Genomic DNA, 16,282 nt, shown 5'->3' on the forward strand with positions numbered 1-16,282 from the left:
GGCCGGCGCTGCTACCACCAGCCCTATTGAAAACAATGGGCGATATCGCCAAAAGAAAGAACATGCTGTGATTTGTTTTCTGCATCGCATCGCAACACGGTGCGATGCAGGAAAACTGCAAACGGGAGTGAGCCCACTCAAAAGAATGGGTTTCATATTTGTGCGAGATTTGTGCGTCTTGCATTGCACAAATTCCGCATGATTTAATCGTCATTGTAAAGGCGCCCTTAAGGAGATGAGCCATGTTTTTGGAGTCCAAGATGTGACACCACAAAAGCTTTAACATCTCTGACATGCAGTAGCGTGGGCGCCATCGCTGCGAGACGTCAGATGGACACTTTGTAGGAGTTTGATGATGGCCGACACTAAGGCCTCTCCCACGCGGTATAACACTCCCATTGAAATCAATGGGGCCTCGCAGACATCCGTTTGATCGCGGCACTGGATAGCACCGCCATTTTTGTAACAGAGTCTGCTTTATTTTCGCATGTAGCGCCCCTCATCAATAATGAGGTGTGCTAAACTCCGCTCTCAGAATCTGACCCAGAGCCAGGCCGGTGACCCCCGGAATTTGTCCGTAGCAACCAATCAGATTCCAGCTCTCAGATGCCTTTATACATTGTACACGGCGATCCTCCTCTCTTCCCAGTTTCAAGGAATCTCCCCAAATGCTTCATTACAACATTGTTGTCTACATCTGCTACATTTTATGGGTCTGGTATAAAGGAGAAGATGCGGTGATCTACATGACCCGGGTATAACGGAGTCGTATGCTGCTATGACCTTACCCCTTTAAATCCCCCTCCCCACCTACCATTACCCGAACAGACCACCGACACCATCTGTTGGATAAAATTTGGCCACAGCAGCCAATTTATTAAAACAAACAACATTAACATAAAATTTTTAAACGCATTTCCTTTCAAATATATCATACACCATTATAACCTCCTAACCATTATAAACATTCCCTAATGGAAAACCTGCGAAGAGGACCTTGGAGCCCCTCCTACTTCTAAAAATATCCTGTCGCCTCAAACCAACAGAGGAAATAGCTGTCCCGGTCACCAGCCGCAACTTGGCTGGCTCAGGCGACGCTATTTCCAAAACCTTCTTCCTCCCGCCGCCGGTGGCAGACTCGGGAGCCCAAGCAAACTCCCCATTAACCTCCGGCCGCCGTTTCTTCCCGACCCCGAGGCCGGCTAGCCACCCCTGGCTAGCCTCTCCCACCGACTATCAGGGCTCCGCCCTGTAACCCAGGAGGCGACAGGCCACGATTGACCAAATACAAAAAAGGGGGGAAGGGGCTATGTAGCCCCTGCCTTCCCCCACTAACCTTCTACACGGGCTCCAAGGGCCCCTCCCCCTCCCCTGCCACAGCAAGTGAGGCTCGACCACCTTGAGCCTGCGCCGCCCCCCACACCAATAGCGCCCGCTCAATTCCCTCCTGCAATCCTTCCGTCCATAGGTCAATGCCGATGTCATTTAAGTGGACGCCGTCTGACCTCCAGTAATTGCCGACCCCTTTCTCCAGGTCTATATGTCGCGCTGCTACCCCCCCTTTGCTGCCCAGGAACCGCGACACTTCCCTGTTGAGCTTCACTCTTGCTCTGTTCAGGCCCTTCTCCGACTGCGCCCCCCTCCAAACTTTCCTAGGCACGATTTCGGACCACACTACGACCGTCCCCGGGTATGACGCTTGCAGTCTAAGACAGTCATACCTTATGTCCCTTGATAGGTCCCTAAACCTCCTTTTTCCCAAATCGTTTCCTCCCACGTGTATGACCAAAACCTCCGGCGCCCTATCCCACCTAACCCGCCTTTCAACTTCCTCCAATACGCTGCCCCAAGTCATCCCTCTAATCCCCATCCATCTCACTATCGCCTCACTCTTCTGAAACCGTAGCTGCCTCCCATTCGGCCGTACCCCCGCTCTCTCTGCTCCCCAAAAAACATAGGAGTCTCCCAAGATCCAAACTAATGCTGGACGACCATCTGTAAAATAAACAGCAACAATACTATATTAGCAAACCGCCATTATGACCCCCCCCACCCTCCAGACGACCCCGCCTTGAATTTAAAGCAGGTGGGGTCGCACGTATGATTTAAAACGCCCTGACTCCCACCGACCTATCCTCTTCACTGCCTCCTCCCCCATACCTCTTACTGACGCTTCCGTCGCCGCCCCCACCCGAAATGAGTGAGACCCGAACTGTGTATTATTAAAACCCGCCACCTCTAAGGCCTTCTTGAACACCGCTATAAACTGAAAACGCGACAAAAATTCCCCGGTCTCGTGCCGCAAAAATGGGCCCGTGCGAAAATTTAACCCTTTGCTATACTGCTCCCAGGCACTCAGAGGGCACATACTGGCCCCCGGCACCTCACCCAACCGGATCACCTGCCCCCGTCCTTGCTGATCCGTCTTGGACCGACGGATAAGCAAGTCCAACCTCCCGTCTACCAACCGCACATCCTCCGCCTGCAGGCCGCCCCCCACGGTCTTGCTAGGTGACACCAATTCGCTTACCCGTAGGGCCCCGAAAAATGCAAATGAAAAAGCCGCCCTAAACAACCGCCGCTCGAACTCTTTTCCGCAAACAACCTCAACCGCCTCCCCTAATTTCTCCAAAACATCAAATGATACCGGTCGCCTAGTGTCCTGTCTCCCTTTCCCTCTCCTCAGACCCTTCAGCGCCTGTTTTACCAAAAAATTTTTTGTCGCGTCCTCCACCCCCCGTATTTTAAACCCAAAAGCCACCCCCGCTATAAACTGGTTCACTTTTGCCACTGACCGACCCAAATCTGCACTCTCTCCCAACCAACTCAACAGCAAGCCCACTCTATCCTCCTCTGAACGCTCCCCCCCACGCTGCCTCAACCATTCTTCCCACTCGCTCCACGCTGCGCAATATGCTGCCCTAGTCCGCCGAGCCAGTGACCGTTCTATCAGGCCCCCCACTGCTCGCTTACCACGTTCCAGATTCGAGACGGGCACTTCCTCCCCTCCTTCTCCGCACCCGGCGCCAGTGTCCGGAACCGCTCCCACTGAAAGCGAGAGAGAGCATCCGCAATTGAGTTCTCGACACCTGGAACGTGTACCGCTACTACCCACATGTTTAATGACAAGGCCTCTAGCACCAACTGACGCAGCAGGTTAACCACCGGGGGGGATGACGCAGAGAGGTTGTTAATCACCTGCACCACCCCCATGTTGTCGCAGTGGAATCTTACTTTTCTATCACGGAAGTGGTTACCCCACAGTGTGATAGCCACTACTATTGGAAATAATTCCAATAGTACTAAGTTCCGAACTAAGCCTTCTTGCTTCCACTGCTCCGGCCATTCCCCCGCACACCATCTACCTTGAAAATAGGCCCCAAAGCCTGCGCTCCCTGCTGCATCTGTATAGAGCTCCCAGTCCACGTTGCTACTGACCTCCCCCATAATTACCGACCTGCCATTGTACTTCTCTAAAAAGGCGGACCAAACTGCCAGGTCCGCCTTGTGACTAACTCCCAAACGGATAAAGTGATGAGGGGCCCGAATCCCTGCTGTTGCCGCCGCCAACCGTCTACTGAAAACCCGGCCCATGGGCATGATCCTGCAGGCAAAATTCAGCTTGCCCAGCAGTGACTGCAGCCCTTTGAGCGTGATTTTCTTCGCCACCCGCGCCGCACCTAATTCCTCCTGCAAGTTTCTTAATTTTTCTTCTGGTAATCGGCACTCCATTGCCTCAGAGTCAATGGTGATGCCCAAAAAACTTAAACAAGTTGTGGGCCCCTCCGTCTTTTCCGGTGCCAGAGGCACCCCGAACCGTTTGGCCACCCATTGCAAGGTTCCCAGTAAGTTCGCACAAACTGGCGAACCCCCGGGCCCTACGCACAGAAAATCATCCAGGTAATGAATGACCGACTGCACTGCCGCCGTGTCCTTCACCACCCACTCTAAAAACGAACTAAACGCTTCGAAGTATGCACATGAGATTGAGCATCCCATGGGCAAACAACGATCCGCAAAATAACTCCCTGCCCAAAAACACCCCAACAACCTCACACTTTCTTGTGTTACTGGCAGCAAGCGAAAGGCTGACTCTATGTCAGCCTTTGCCATCAATGCCCCCCTTCCATAGTTCCGAACCCAATGAAGCGCCGCATCAAACGATGTATACACCACCGAGCATAGCTCGGGGTCTATTCCGTCGTTTACAGACGCCCCCCTTGGGTACGATAAGTGGTGAATAAGCCGAAATTTATTCGGCTCCTTCTTCGGTACCACTCCCAAAGGTGACACCACAAAGTCTTGCACGGGTGGCTCTTCAAACGGCCCCGCCATGCGCCCTAACCTAACCTCTTTCATTAGCTTCTCCGTCACCACTTCCGGATATTCTAACGCCGAACGTAAATTTTTTAACGAAAAGGGGACCCCATGAACCGGAGGCGGGATGTGAAAACCATCCCTAAAACCCTTAAACAATAACTCCGCCTTCTCTCTATCCGGGTACCTACTTAGGTACGGTACCATCTCTTCCAGAATCACTGGGGTCATCCCTTTTCGCAAAACCCCCTGGACCTTTTCCCTTTCCTTTCTTGAAACATCTGCCAGCCCCGTGAGACCCCGCGCCGCAGTGAGAGCAGGCATGACGGAACTTGCATGTTGCTCCGAACTTGCACTGACCCTCGTTGTACTGCCAGCAGTACCCGGTCCTACTCCCCCCTGCTGAACCACCCTGCCCCCCGGCTGAACTAGAGGCCGAGCCGAAGGACCCGGCACTGCCCTGAAAGGGCTGACCGAACCGCGCGGGGGCCATTACTCTCAACCATAGACCTATATCTTTGTGATCCCATCTGATCGATGGGCGCACTGCCTTACGCTGCCTGAACTGCTCATCATAGCGCAGCCAGGTCTGTCCCCCATACACTCGATAGGCCTCACCAATGGAGTCCATGTAACAGAAAAGGCCGGAGCAATTGTCCGGCGCTTTTTCTCCGATTACGCTCGCTAGAATGGCAAACGCCTGCAGCCAGTTCGCGAACGTCTGGGGTATAAGGCGCCACCTACGCTTCTCCTCCTCCTCTTTTTTAAACTCAGTCCGCTTTCCCTTGTCTAAATTAAATTTTTCCAAGGGTAGGAGGGAGAATATCTCGACATATTCGTCCCTCCAAATCTTTTCCCTCACCTCTTTTTTTAGGTGGGCCCCCAACGGGCCCTCAAAGCAGACGTAGACCTCGCCTTTTGCCTTATCGTCTAGCCGCACCCCCTCCCCGTCCTTTTCTGTCTGGACCGCTACTGCCACCCCGGCCGATCCCCCTGACTCCAACGTACCTGCTGCACCCCCCACTTGAGAGATTTCCCCAGTGGATTGTGCCCCCGTCTGTAACCCGCTCGTGGACATCTGTCCTACCAGCGGGGCAGATTGTAACACCCCAACCGCCTGTCCTACCCCAGTCCCACCAGCAAACGGTCCTCCCGGTCCGTCCCTAATGCTGGACGACGCACTGCATGGTGAGTTCCATGCTGTGACAGGCGACGGAGCGTAACCTACCCCCTGCCTCCTCAGCAATTCTAATACCACCCCCAGCAATGCACCTGCTTCGCCGCCTACCCCTAGCGCGTTAGTTAATGCAGCGCTACCCCCCGCAAATACCCCACTACTAGACCCCGCATGCGCCACGCGGCTAACATTGCTGGACACACCAGACATAGAGCATGACTCACCTGGCTGCGTAGGGGCTGTGGACCCACCAGCCGCCGACCAGTCTTGCCGCTGTTCCTCCTGGACTCTGCTAACGCCGGGCTGTGACCGCTCTGCTGGGACCGCAACCGCCTCCGATCTTCTTGGTGCCGAAGAAACATAGGCCACCTCTGTCGCCGTCGCACGCCTTCCGGATGACTCCGCCGCCGGGCCTCGAGAAACCGCGGGCCGCCCGTCACTTGAACTGTTGCAGGGCTGCTCCCCCTCCGATGCACCTCCGGGTGAGCAGCCCCCGACCCCTTCCAGGCTCTTTGCTTTCTGTGCAGCGCTTGGCCCCGCCCCCCTCTCAGCACGGGGCCTCGCGCTGCCCGCCGCACCTCGTCTTTTGGCGGGAGTCCTCCCCGCCCTGCTCCCCCTGCCTGTTGGTGTTGCCGGGGGGAGCCTACTACGGGGGGGGGCCGGAGAGGCACTCCGCAGCCTCTGCCTGCGTGAGGGAGCGTGCTCGGGGCTCAGTCTCTCTGGTGCACGCGCCCTCCGCGGCCGCTCTTTTGCCAGCCCCGCTGGTGCTGCCGCCGCCGGCCCCGCACCTGTCCTCCGACTCCGGACCTCTGCAGCCGCCTCTGCACCTCCCGCCGCCTCCGCTCGAGCTCCCGCTGCTCCTGCTTCTGCCGCCGCTGCCGTGGATACCGCCGCTGCTCCCAGGGCTTCACCGGAGAGCTGGACAAGCCAGTCCAGCCCCCTTTCTTCTGCCTCCGCCCGGATCTTCTCGAGGATCGCCTCCATCTTCTCCCGGTAAGTGGCTGGTCTTCGGGCTCTTCTTTTTCTTTTCTTCTTCTTTGGGACTGCCTCCGCTGCTTCTTTTTCGGCACCTCGGGTCTCCGGTCTTCAGTCTCCCTGCCTCGCTGCCGTCTGCCGCGCTCTTCAGCTCCGCCGGCACCTCAGGTCTGCTGGGCTCTTTGGGACTGCTGGGCTCTTCGGTCCGCTGGGGTCTTCGGTCCGCTGGGGTCTTCGGTCCGCTGGGGTCTTCGGTCCGCTGGGGTCTTCGGTCCGCTGGGGTCTTCGGTCCGCTGGGGTCTTCGGTCCGCTGGGGTCTTCTAACTTCAGCTTCTTTCTTCCTCTTCTTCTGGACGCTGTAATGGCCTTTCCCTGCGCTACCCCTCTATTTAACCCCCTCTTCCTAAGCTCCGCCCCCTCCCGGCATCCTCTACTCTAATTAACCCCCCTCCTCCCCGTTAACCCTATCATGCTGCCTTCCTCCTACCGCCCTGCGGGCTTCCGGCTCCGGCAGACCTTGAGCGTGCGCACATTACACGGAGAGCGAGCGACTCACCTCAAGTAAAGCAAATGTCTGGAAGAATTTCAGAGTCTTCTGAATAGTCTTGTAGAGGCCCTTGTGTGTTCCTGTTACCATGTAGAAGCGGCACATAGCAATCGCCAGGACCAACCACCTGCAAACACCAGACGCACAGTTACAAAATGATACATATATGATGATTGTATACGCTCAGTGTTTATACATAAGTGCTGTCAGCATAACAAGTTGTTAAACAATGTATCCATTCATCAGGCCAGAACCACACAGGAGGCCGCTGTCACACGGGGCGGAACTGGGGGCCGCTGTCACACGGGGCGGAACTGGGGGCCGCTGTCACACGGGGCGGAACTGGGGGCCGCTGTCACACGGGGCGGAACTGGGGGCCCCTGTCACACGGGGCGGAACTGGAGGCCGCTGTCACACGGGGCGGAACTGGAGGCCGCTGTCACACGGGGCGGAACTGGGGGCCGCTGTCACACGGGGCGGAACTGGGGGCCGCTGTCACACGGGGCGGAACTGGGGGCCGCTGTCACACGGGGCGGAACTGGGGGCCACTGTCACACGGGGCGGAACTGGGGGCCCCTGTCACACGGGGCGGAACTGGAGGCCGCTGTCACACGGGGCGGAACTGGGGGCCGCTGTCACACGGGGCGGAACTGGAGGCCGCTGTCACACGGGGCGGAACTGGGGGCCGCTGTCACACGGGGCGGAACTGGAGGCTGCTGTCACACGGGGCGGAACTGGGGGCTGCTGTCACACGGGGCGGAACTGGGGGCCGCTGTCACACGGGGCGGAACTGGAGGCCGCTGTAATACGAGGCAGAACTGGGGGCCGCTGTCACACGGGGCGGAACTGGGGGCCGCTGTCACACGGGGCGGAACTGGGGGCCGCTGTCACACGGGGCGGAACTGGAGGCTGCTGTCACACGGGGCGGAACTGGAGGCTGCTGTCACACGGGGCGGAACTGGGGGCCACTGTCACACGGGGCGGAACTGGGGGCCGCTGTCACACGGGGCGGAACTGGGGGCCCCTGTCACACGGGGCGGAACTGGAGGCCGCTGTCACACGGGGCGGAACTGGGGGCCGCTGTCACACGGGGCGGAACTGGAGGCCGCTGTAATACGAGGCAGAACTGGGGGCCGCTGTCACACGGGGCGGAACTGGGGGCCACTGTCACACGGGGCGGAACTGGAGGCCGCTGTCACACGGGGCGGAACTGGGGGCCCCTGTCACACGGGGCGGAACTGGAGGCCGCTGTCACACGGGGCGGAACTGGGGGCCGCTGTCACACGGGGCGGAACTGGAGGCCGCTGTCACACGGGGCGGAACTGGGGGCCGCTGTCACACGGGGCGGAACTGGAGGCCGCTGTCACACGGGGCGGAACTGGAGGCCGCTGTCACACGGGGCGGAACTGGAGGCCGCTGTCACACGGGGCGGAACTGGAGGCCGCTGTAATACGAGGCAGAACTGGAGGCCGCTGTCACACGGGGCGGAACTGGAGGCCGCTGTAATACGAGGCAGAATTGGGGGCCGCTGTCACACGGGGCGGAACTGGGGGCCGCTGTCACACGGGGCGGAACTGGGGGCCGCTGTCACACGGGGCGGAACTGGGGGCCACTGTCACACGGGGCGGAACTGGGGGCCCCTGTCACACGGGGCGGAACTGGAGGCCGCTGTCACACGGGGCGGAACTGGGGGCCGCTGTCACACGGGGCGGAACTGGAGGCCGCTGTCACACGGGGCGGAACTGGGGGCCGCTGTCACACGGGGCGGAACTGGAGGCTGCTGTCACACGGGGCGGAACTGGGGGCTGCTGTCACACGGGGCGGAACTGGGGGCCGCTGTCACACGGGGCGGAACTGGAGGCCGCTGTAATACGAGGCAGAACTGGGGGCCGCTGTCACACGGGGCGGAACTGGGGGCCGCTGTCACACGGGGCGGAACTGGGGGCCGCTGTCACACGGGGCGGAACTGGAGGCTGCTGTCACACGGGGCGGAACTGGAGGCTGCTGTCACACGGGGCGGAACTGGGGGCCACTGTCACACGGGGCGGAACTGGGGGCCGCTGTCACACGGGGCGGAACTGGGGGCCCCTGTCACACGGGGCGGAACTGGAGGCCGCTGTCACACGGGGCGGAACTGGGGGCCGCTGTCACACGGGGCGGAACTGGAGGCCGCTGTAATACGAGGCAGAACTGGGGGCCGCTGTCACACGGGGCGGAACTGGGGGCCACTGTCACACGGGGCGGAACTGGAGGCCGCTGTCACACGGGGCGGAACTGGGGGCCGCTGTCACACGGGGCGGAACTGGAGGCCGCTGTAATACAAGGCAGAACTGGGGGCCGCTGTCACACGGGGCGGAACTGGGGGCCACTGTCACACGGGGCGGAACTGGAGGCCGCTGTCACACGGGGCGGAACTGGGGGCCCCTGTCACACGGGGCGGAACTGGAGGCCGCTGTCACACGGGGCGGAACTGGAGGCCGCTGTCACACGGGGCGGAACTGGGGGCCGCTGTCACACGGGGCGGAACTGGAGGCCGCTGTCAGACGGGGCGGAACTGGGGGCCGCTGTCACACGGGGCGGAACTGGAGGCCGCTGTAATACGAGGCAGAACTGGGGGCCGCTGTCACACGGGGCGGAACTGGGGGCCCCTGTCACACGGGGCGGAACTGGAGGCCGCTGTCACACGGGGCGGAACTGGAGGCCGCTGTCACACGGGGCGGAACTGGAGGCCGCTGTCACAGGGGGCGGAACTGGAGGCCGCTGTCACACGGGGCGGAACTGGGGGCCGCTGTCACACGGGGCGGAACTGGGGGCCGCTGTCACACGGGGCGGAACTGGGGGCCGCTGTCACACGGGGCGGAACTGGAGGCCGCTGTCACACGGGGCGGAACTGGGGGCCGCTGTCACACGGGGCGGAACTGGAGGCCGCTGTCACACGGGGCGGAACTGGAGGCCGCTGTCACACGGGGCGGAACTGGAGGCCGCTGTCACACGGGGCGGAACTGGAGGCCGCTGTAATACGAGGCAGAACTGGAGGCCGCTGTCACACGGGGCGGAACTGGGGGCCGCTGTCACACGGGGCGGAACTGCACATAAATTTCACCAGCAATCTTAAGCCTGGGACTAAGCAGCAAAGTGGACGAGATTGGCAAAAATCCCATCCACACGCTGCGGACACACCGCGCTGAAACTGACATGCCGCATGGAATTCAAAGCTGCGACATGTAACTTGTATCGACGTTTCAGCTGCCGGCTCTCTCCTCTCTGTGGGGAGAGATGGACGCAGCCGAATAGCGCGGGTTTTGAAGCTGCCTTTCTGCTGTTGAATTTCCATGCGTTCCTGCTGTGGACATTCCGCAAGATTTCTGCGGGATTTGAACCCAGCCTAAGGCCTCCTGCCCACAGACGAATATTTGCTGCGGAATCCGTGGCGAGCGTCTGCACCACGGATCCGCAGCAAATGCCGCCCAGAGTATGCTATGGGAAAATGATTCTTCCTGCACACTTGCGGAAACCAATTGCGTTTCTTGCAAGCAGAGGAAAAATCACAGCATGCTCCATTTTTTCCATGAATTCCGCGTGGACAGCTTCTGTTGAGATCAATGGAAGCTTTTTGATCCGCGGCCCTTCTGCAAGGACATTGTGGAAAAATCTCAGGAAAAACAGAAGTTCAAAAAAAGATATGTGCTGTGCAGGCAAGACGGCTGAGGACCATCCGCAGTACAGAGGGAAAACTAAATTAAGCAGGTAAGCGTGGACACCACTACTTCCAGGGGCCGGATTCTGCTGCGGGATTCCAAATGCATAGTCCGTATCTGCCGTGTGCAGGAGCCCTAAGGCCGGTTTCACGTCTGCATCAGATCCTCCAGCCGGAGGTTCTGTCGCAAATTCGGCTCAAAATGCCAGAAGAAATAGCGCTCCATGCCTCGCTTTATCTCCTGTACAAAAGCCGGGCAGCTGGACGGAAAGCAGACGGACCCCATTATAGTCAATGGGGTCCATCCAATGCTGTTCGTTCCTTCCAGAGCCGTTCGACCGTGGGAATTCCTCTATACCTGCTCCCTGAACAGAGCAGGAAAGCAGAACCCGCAGAGCAGGTGTAAAACCACCCTAACTGTTGGTCACCTGCAGTTCATAGTACTGTAACCCAACGTCAGTGTGGCCCTACAGAAGCTGGAGACCTTGTGACCCTCACACTGGGCAAAATGTAGAATGGACAGAAGATCCTTGCTTCCCAAAGCAAAATATTAAAGGGGTTGTACCAGGCTTGCAAGTTATCCCTTATCCACAGGGTATCCAGGATAGGGTAATACCTGACTTGTAGGGGTCTCCCCGATGAGACTCCTGCCGATCAGGAGAGTGGGGGGTCCTGTGTCCCCCATCCTCCTCACCGTGGGGTTACTGCAGCTTCGCAGTGAGGAGGAGTCAGAATGAAGCACTGGTCATGCAAGCACCCTAGCACTCCACTCACTTTAAATGGGACTGCAGAGATAGCCGAGCGGCACCCGCTCCAGGATTTATGTCAACCCCATCGAAATGAATGGAGTGCTGACCGCGCATGTTCAGCCAGTGCTCCATTCACAGTGACGTCACTGCAGGGGGTTAAGCGGCGCCGCAGTAACAGACAATGTGGGACATAGAAATTCGGTTGTCAAGATAGTTGGATGTGGATGAGGATAATGGGGATAACTTGTAATCTTGGCACAACCCCTTAAAAGTGCTTTGCAGAACTACAGCGGTCTACTGCAACGAGGGTCACCAAGAATCACCGCTCAGCCTTACCCTTTGCACTAATAGGGCCCAATCACACGTATTTTCTGTCCATATCTGTTTACTGACCGAATCCAGACAACATGCGGATCCATTCAAGTAAATTAGTTAATTCAGACGTGCGTCTTTCTCTTTAGGCTGGGTTCACACAGGGCAGATTTGCCGAGGACATTCCGTGCGGAATTTCGCTGTGGCAAATCCGCCTGCGGCCGCTAATCCCGGGATTAGCCAGCCAAGTGGACGAGATTTCTCAGAAATCTCATCCACACGGGACGGCCAATCCGCTGCGGTTAATCCGGCAGAAACCGCGGCTGCGGTGCGGCTTTGCCGACCGCAGCATGTCCATTCTTTTTTTCTTTCCGCTGCGGCTGCGCTCTCCTCTATGGGAGCGCTGGCCACAGCAGAAGAGCGAGCGGCCGGGCCGCTTCAAAGCCGCCGCGGGCTTCTCCGGCGGAAATCTCTCGGTTTTTCGCTGTGGCCAAACCGCAGGATTTCCGTCGGCAATCAGCCCTGTGTGACCCCAGCCTTATGTGGACCGCTGTTGTGTGAAACCTAAAAGCACAACATGTCCTGTTTTGTTCCGTATTCACAGACCGCGATAACCCATGACAGTCTACAGGAGCATAAGATATGCAGGGAGCACTGATGTCACATGCGTGTTCTCTGCATTTACTAGGCAGTTGCCTGGAGACAATGAAAGAAGTGACATCAGTTGGGTCTTCTTGTGTTTTTTGGGTTTATTTTTTTTGCGCATGACAAAAACAGATGAAACACGAACATAAAAGAAACACGCACATACGCAACAAAAACACTTGCATCACACATCGGTGACATCTGTCTGTGAATCACAGACCAAAATCACATACATACGTGTAAATGAGCCCTTACACGCAGCTTTTCTGGAGAGTGATAATATGCAGTATTTGGTAATATAGACTGAGGCGATAAAGTACTAAGTAGACCGGTCACTGAGGAGTCGGGAGAAGCGGATTGACAATGCTAGTCTCTTTCAAAACACTGAATGGCCCCTCGTTTTTAGGGCCCCTGCCCCTCTCACGGTTGGTGCTTCCCTGTATGGTAATTCTCCGTGACCCCGGGGTGCAGCATAAAACCACGTGACACGTTTTCTCTGGGAATCCACATTAGATGGATAAAATCCAGCGATCTGAGTGACTCCCAACAAGGCCGGTCATCGGTGCTGGACTAGCCGGGCCGGGATGTCACTACAACCACGTGAGGTTTTCTCGTGTAACTGTGTGAGAATGGTGTGAGCGAGGAAAAATATACAGGAAATGGGGGTCCTGTGGATGGACACAACCCATCGATGAAAGGGGTCGGAGGAGGATGTCAGGAATGATTCTGAACAGGGGCTGCACAATCAGGAGCATCCGAATACAACGCTGGAGCTCCAACTAACATGTCTGAATGCACAACTCGTCATTCCTCTGCACAGATGGGCTATAACAGACGATCGGCGCCATTGTGTCTAAGGGGAAGATGAGACTCCGGCGGGCAAAAGAGCGCAAAACTTGTAAACATCACCTGGACAGATGGATCCAGAAGTCAGAATTGGGCGCGGGTGTATTTTTACATACGGCGTGTATTATTTTATTGTAGTGTTGTGTATAGTTCGGAGGCATTGTATATAGATCACCATGGCAACACCGCCAGGTTTTTGTATAAAACTGACATTATGATGTAGGAACCAAGTGTGAAGTGTGAAGAAACGTGAATCTATACGAAACGGCTGTCATCTGCTGCACTCGTCCGCCTCAACACCGGTATAGATTATATGGATTACAGTAACCACAATTATATATCCTCAGGGCCGCAAGGGATTTCTCTGAAGTTCCGGAAGTTTACGGATCTGCTGCTTTTGCTGAGCACCGCCAAAGCTACAAACCTCAGACTCCGGAGTAAGAAAGAAGCTAGTTGTGAAGTAGTAGCACAATTCTTTATGGTGGATATTAACAGGGTATTCCCATCTCAGTCCATTGTAGCGGAGATTGGAATAGCCTTCTGAATGCAGGGCCTACCAAAGGCCAGGATTATGGGAACAGCTGAGCTGGATGATCCGCTCTAGTTCTGTAAAGCCCATAGAGGTAAAGGCGAGTGCCGTGCAGTGAGTTTGAACCCACTGTGAACAATTTGACTTTGTGTTACCCCTAAGGGCTACATTAGAGTTTTCACTTTTTTTCACGCTTTAATACCTTTTTGAGGGATGTGGTCCTTACTGCAGGAGCTTCAGGTTGCTTTCCTAGGAGTTTCAGTGCCGTAACAGCTGACAGGGACAGGTCAGAGGCATGAAAGTGAGGTACAAGAGGACCAGGCAGAGATGCTCAGTATAATAGGTCGAGGTCAGGACAGGCAGAGTTTAGGCAATACGGTGAGACAAGTAGAAGGTCAGAGCTGGAGGCAATCCAGCCAACTGTAGTCAAAGAACAGGCCAAGGTCAGGACAGGCAGAATCCAGGAAAGCTGGGGACGCAGTTGTAACAGGGTGTACTCCTTCTACTTTCATGTTCCTGTACGTTTACTGTACTAGAATATTATGCTACCATTACTTTAAGATGGGAGTGTGGGAATGCTCTGAAACCAGAAACGGAAGGGTAAGCGGTACCATTGTTGTGGCGCAGTTAGCTGGAATACACTAAAGTAACGAGGTGTGGGAGAGAGCGCTCACATCGGGGTGCAGAAAAGGCAGAGTTGGAAGGTGCATTGTGAGAGCTGTTGAAAAAGAGTGACCGATGGTTCGGATAAATTCAGCCACCAGAACGTAGTAAGAGGACGGCAGCCTTAGCCACCGGTTTCTCAGTTCTCAACCTTCCAGGCCAAGTCTAGCCGTGCTGTGAAAGGGGGAGGCCAGCTGTGTTTAAACAGACTAAGCAAAATTATTTCAGTTGTGTCGGAGTTGCTTGATTCAATAAAACCCATTGCAGTTGCTGCAGCTTTGTGAAGCAGGCGAGATTGTTTAGCAGCTAAAGTCAAGGCCAAACACACAAAGTTCTTCAGTCACCTCCAGCTATTCATCACCCTTGGACTCGGATGGACATGAGCTGGCCGCCTCAGAGCCGCAGGTATGCCACCAAGGCCTTGGACCTCTCCAGTTTATGCCTAAGGAAGGCAGGTAACGGAAAGCCCTGAACCTGTTAAACAGGCAAAGCCAAGGGTCAAACCCGAAACTAGAACACTTTCACGGAACCAAACAGAACCTATTGCTCAGACATGTTCAAATGGGGGAGGGTATCTGATATAATGCAGGAAGCATCAGGAATGGATGGAGCTGGGAAAGCTAGGTCTGTGTGCTGACCTCTTGGAGCGTTGGCTGATTGCATGTATACACTCTACAGGCAGAACTTACAGCCAGAGCAACGAAGGATTATTGAGGATCCTGATGGCCATGACTGGTGGGAGAGGTGAGGAGATGCATGGTCTACCATGGGTGACGGCCATAAGAAAGCGTTACGAATATAAAGTAGCTCTTCGGACGGTGATTCCCTTCTGAGCCATAATAGACTGAGAATATCCCTTACCAAGTATCAGCAAAGAATGATGGACCAAGAGATGACATTGAGTTAAAAGGTGCAGATTTCAGATAGAGGAAGTTTATGGTATAATCTCTGCCTCGGACCGCTGTACAGGAACCGTGGCTGTCCATGGACTTCAGGAACACAGGCTATTTCTTTTTCATTTGCCATAAAGTATCACTGCATTCACAAAATCGCAGCACTGTAGACTCCCGGACAACTTCGAAACTAGATTTGGCAGATAAACCAACACTGTAATGCAAGTCGCCTGATAACCTGATAGCCGACACCTGTTGCACAGTCAAGTTAGCAGTCAATGGGCTTAACACATGATAAGCCTGAATATACTGTATGGAAACTGCAAATGCCTGATGGAAAGTCCATTATTTGTATGTTGAGTTATTATTGAGTATAAAGGGGTTATCTGTGAAAGCTGCTCAGTATCTTGTAAAAGTATAGAAGAAGTAATTCTCAGCTCACCCAATCACCAGCGCTCCCCTCCAACAGGCGCCGGGCTTCCTGCAGGGACATCCTGACGCAGGGACATGTGGTCACTGCAGTTTATCATGGACTGAAGTGAGCCTATGATTGGCTGCAGCAGCTACTTGTCCTTGTTGTTGGGGATGTCACCTTTGCATCAGAAAGTAGAGATAAGCAGCGAACCAAGCAACAGCAGAACGGGAACAACGGGGGGGATTGCATGAGGTGATTATCTCCTTTATGCTTTAACAGCCTGGTCACCCCCAGCTTACACCCGCCTGGTGTAAGATGGGGGTGATTGCCCCCTTTAGGTCTAAGTGGACAGATGATCTTCTTCCTCCGTACAGCAACATCTTGTGGAGCTACATGAATCATCCTCCTCCTGGCTCTGTCTCCTCCTCTCCAATGTCCCGAGGCTCTACTGTTAGTCGATCAGCACCCCGCAACACAATCACTTAGTTCTTCTACTGTATTTATGAGCTATTCTCGG

General features: G+C 55.9%; 2 protein-coding genes across 3 annotated transcripts in view; both read right to left on the minus strand.

Moving 5' to 3' along the window:
• The window catches only part of HACD1 (3-hydroxyacyl-CoA dehydratase 1), a 68,268-nt gene that overhangs the window by 28,941 nt on the left and 23,045 nt on the right, over nucleotides 1-16,282 (minus strand). Inside the window, exon 2 of the mRNA XM_066585778.1 lies at nucleotides 7,026-7,143. Coding sequence (XP_066441875.1) covers nucleotides 7,026-7,143 — 118 coding nt within the window. The remainder of the gene's footprint in view (nucleotides 1-7,025; nucleotides 7,144-16,282) is intronic.
• Nucleotides 767-7,002, minus strand: LOC136587221 (armadillo repeat-containing X-linked protein 2-like). 2 transcript variants are annotated; one of them, XM_066585777.1, is made up of 3 exons: nucleotides 5,719-7,002; nucleotides 2,974-3,048; nucleotides 767-1,995 (listed from the first exon to the last, which is right to left on the minus strand). In XM_066585777.1, the coding sequence occupies exons 1-3, from the start codon at nucleotides 6,476-6,478 to the stop codon at nucleotides 1,340-1,342; spliced, it is 1,491 nt and encodes a 496-aa protein (XP_066441874.1). In that variant the 5' UTR covers nucleotides 6,479-7,002; the 3' UTR covers nucleotides 767-1,339. The 2 variants fall into 2 exon arrangements, with proteins under 2 accessions (XP_066441874.1, XP_066441873.1); XM_066585776.1 differs by lacking the exon at nucleotides 5,719-7,002 and having other exon boundaries at nucleotides 2,974-5,260.

Source organism: Eleutherodactylus coqui, chromosome 12, assembly GCF_035609145.1.
Source record: "Eleutherodactylus coqui strain aEleCoq1 chromosome 12, aEleCoq1.hap1, whole genome shotgun sequence".
Classification (NCBI taxonomy): Eukaryota; Metazoa; Chordata; class Amphibia; order Anura; family Eleutherodactylidae; genus Eleutherodactylus; species Eleutherodactylus coqui.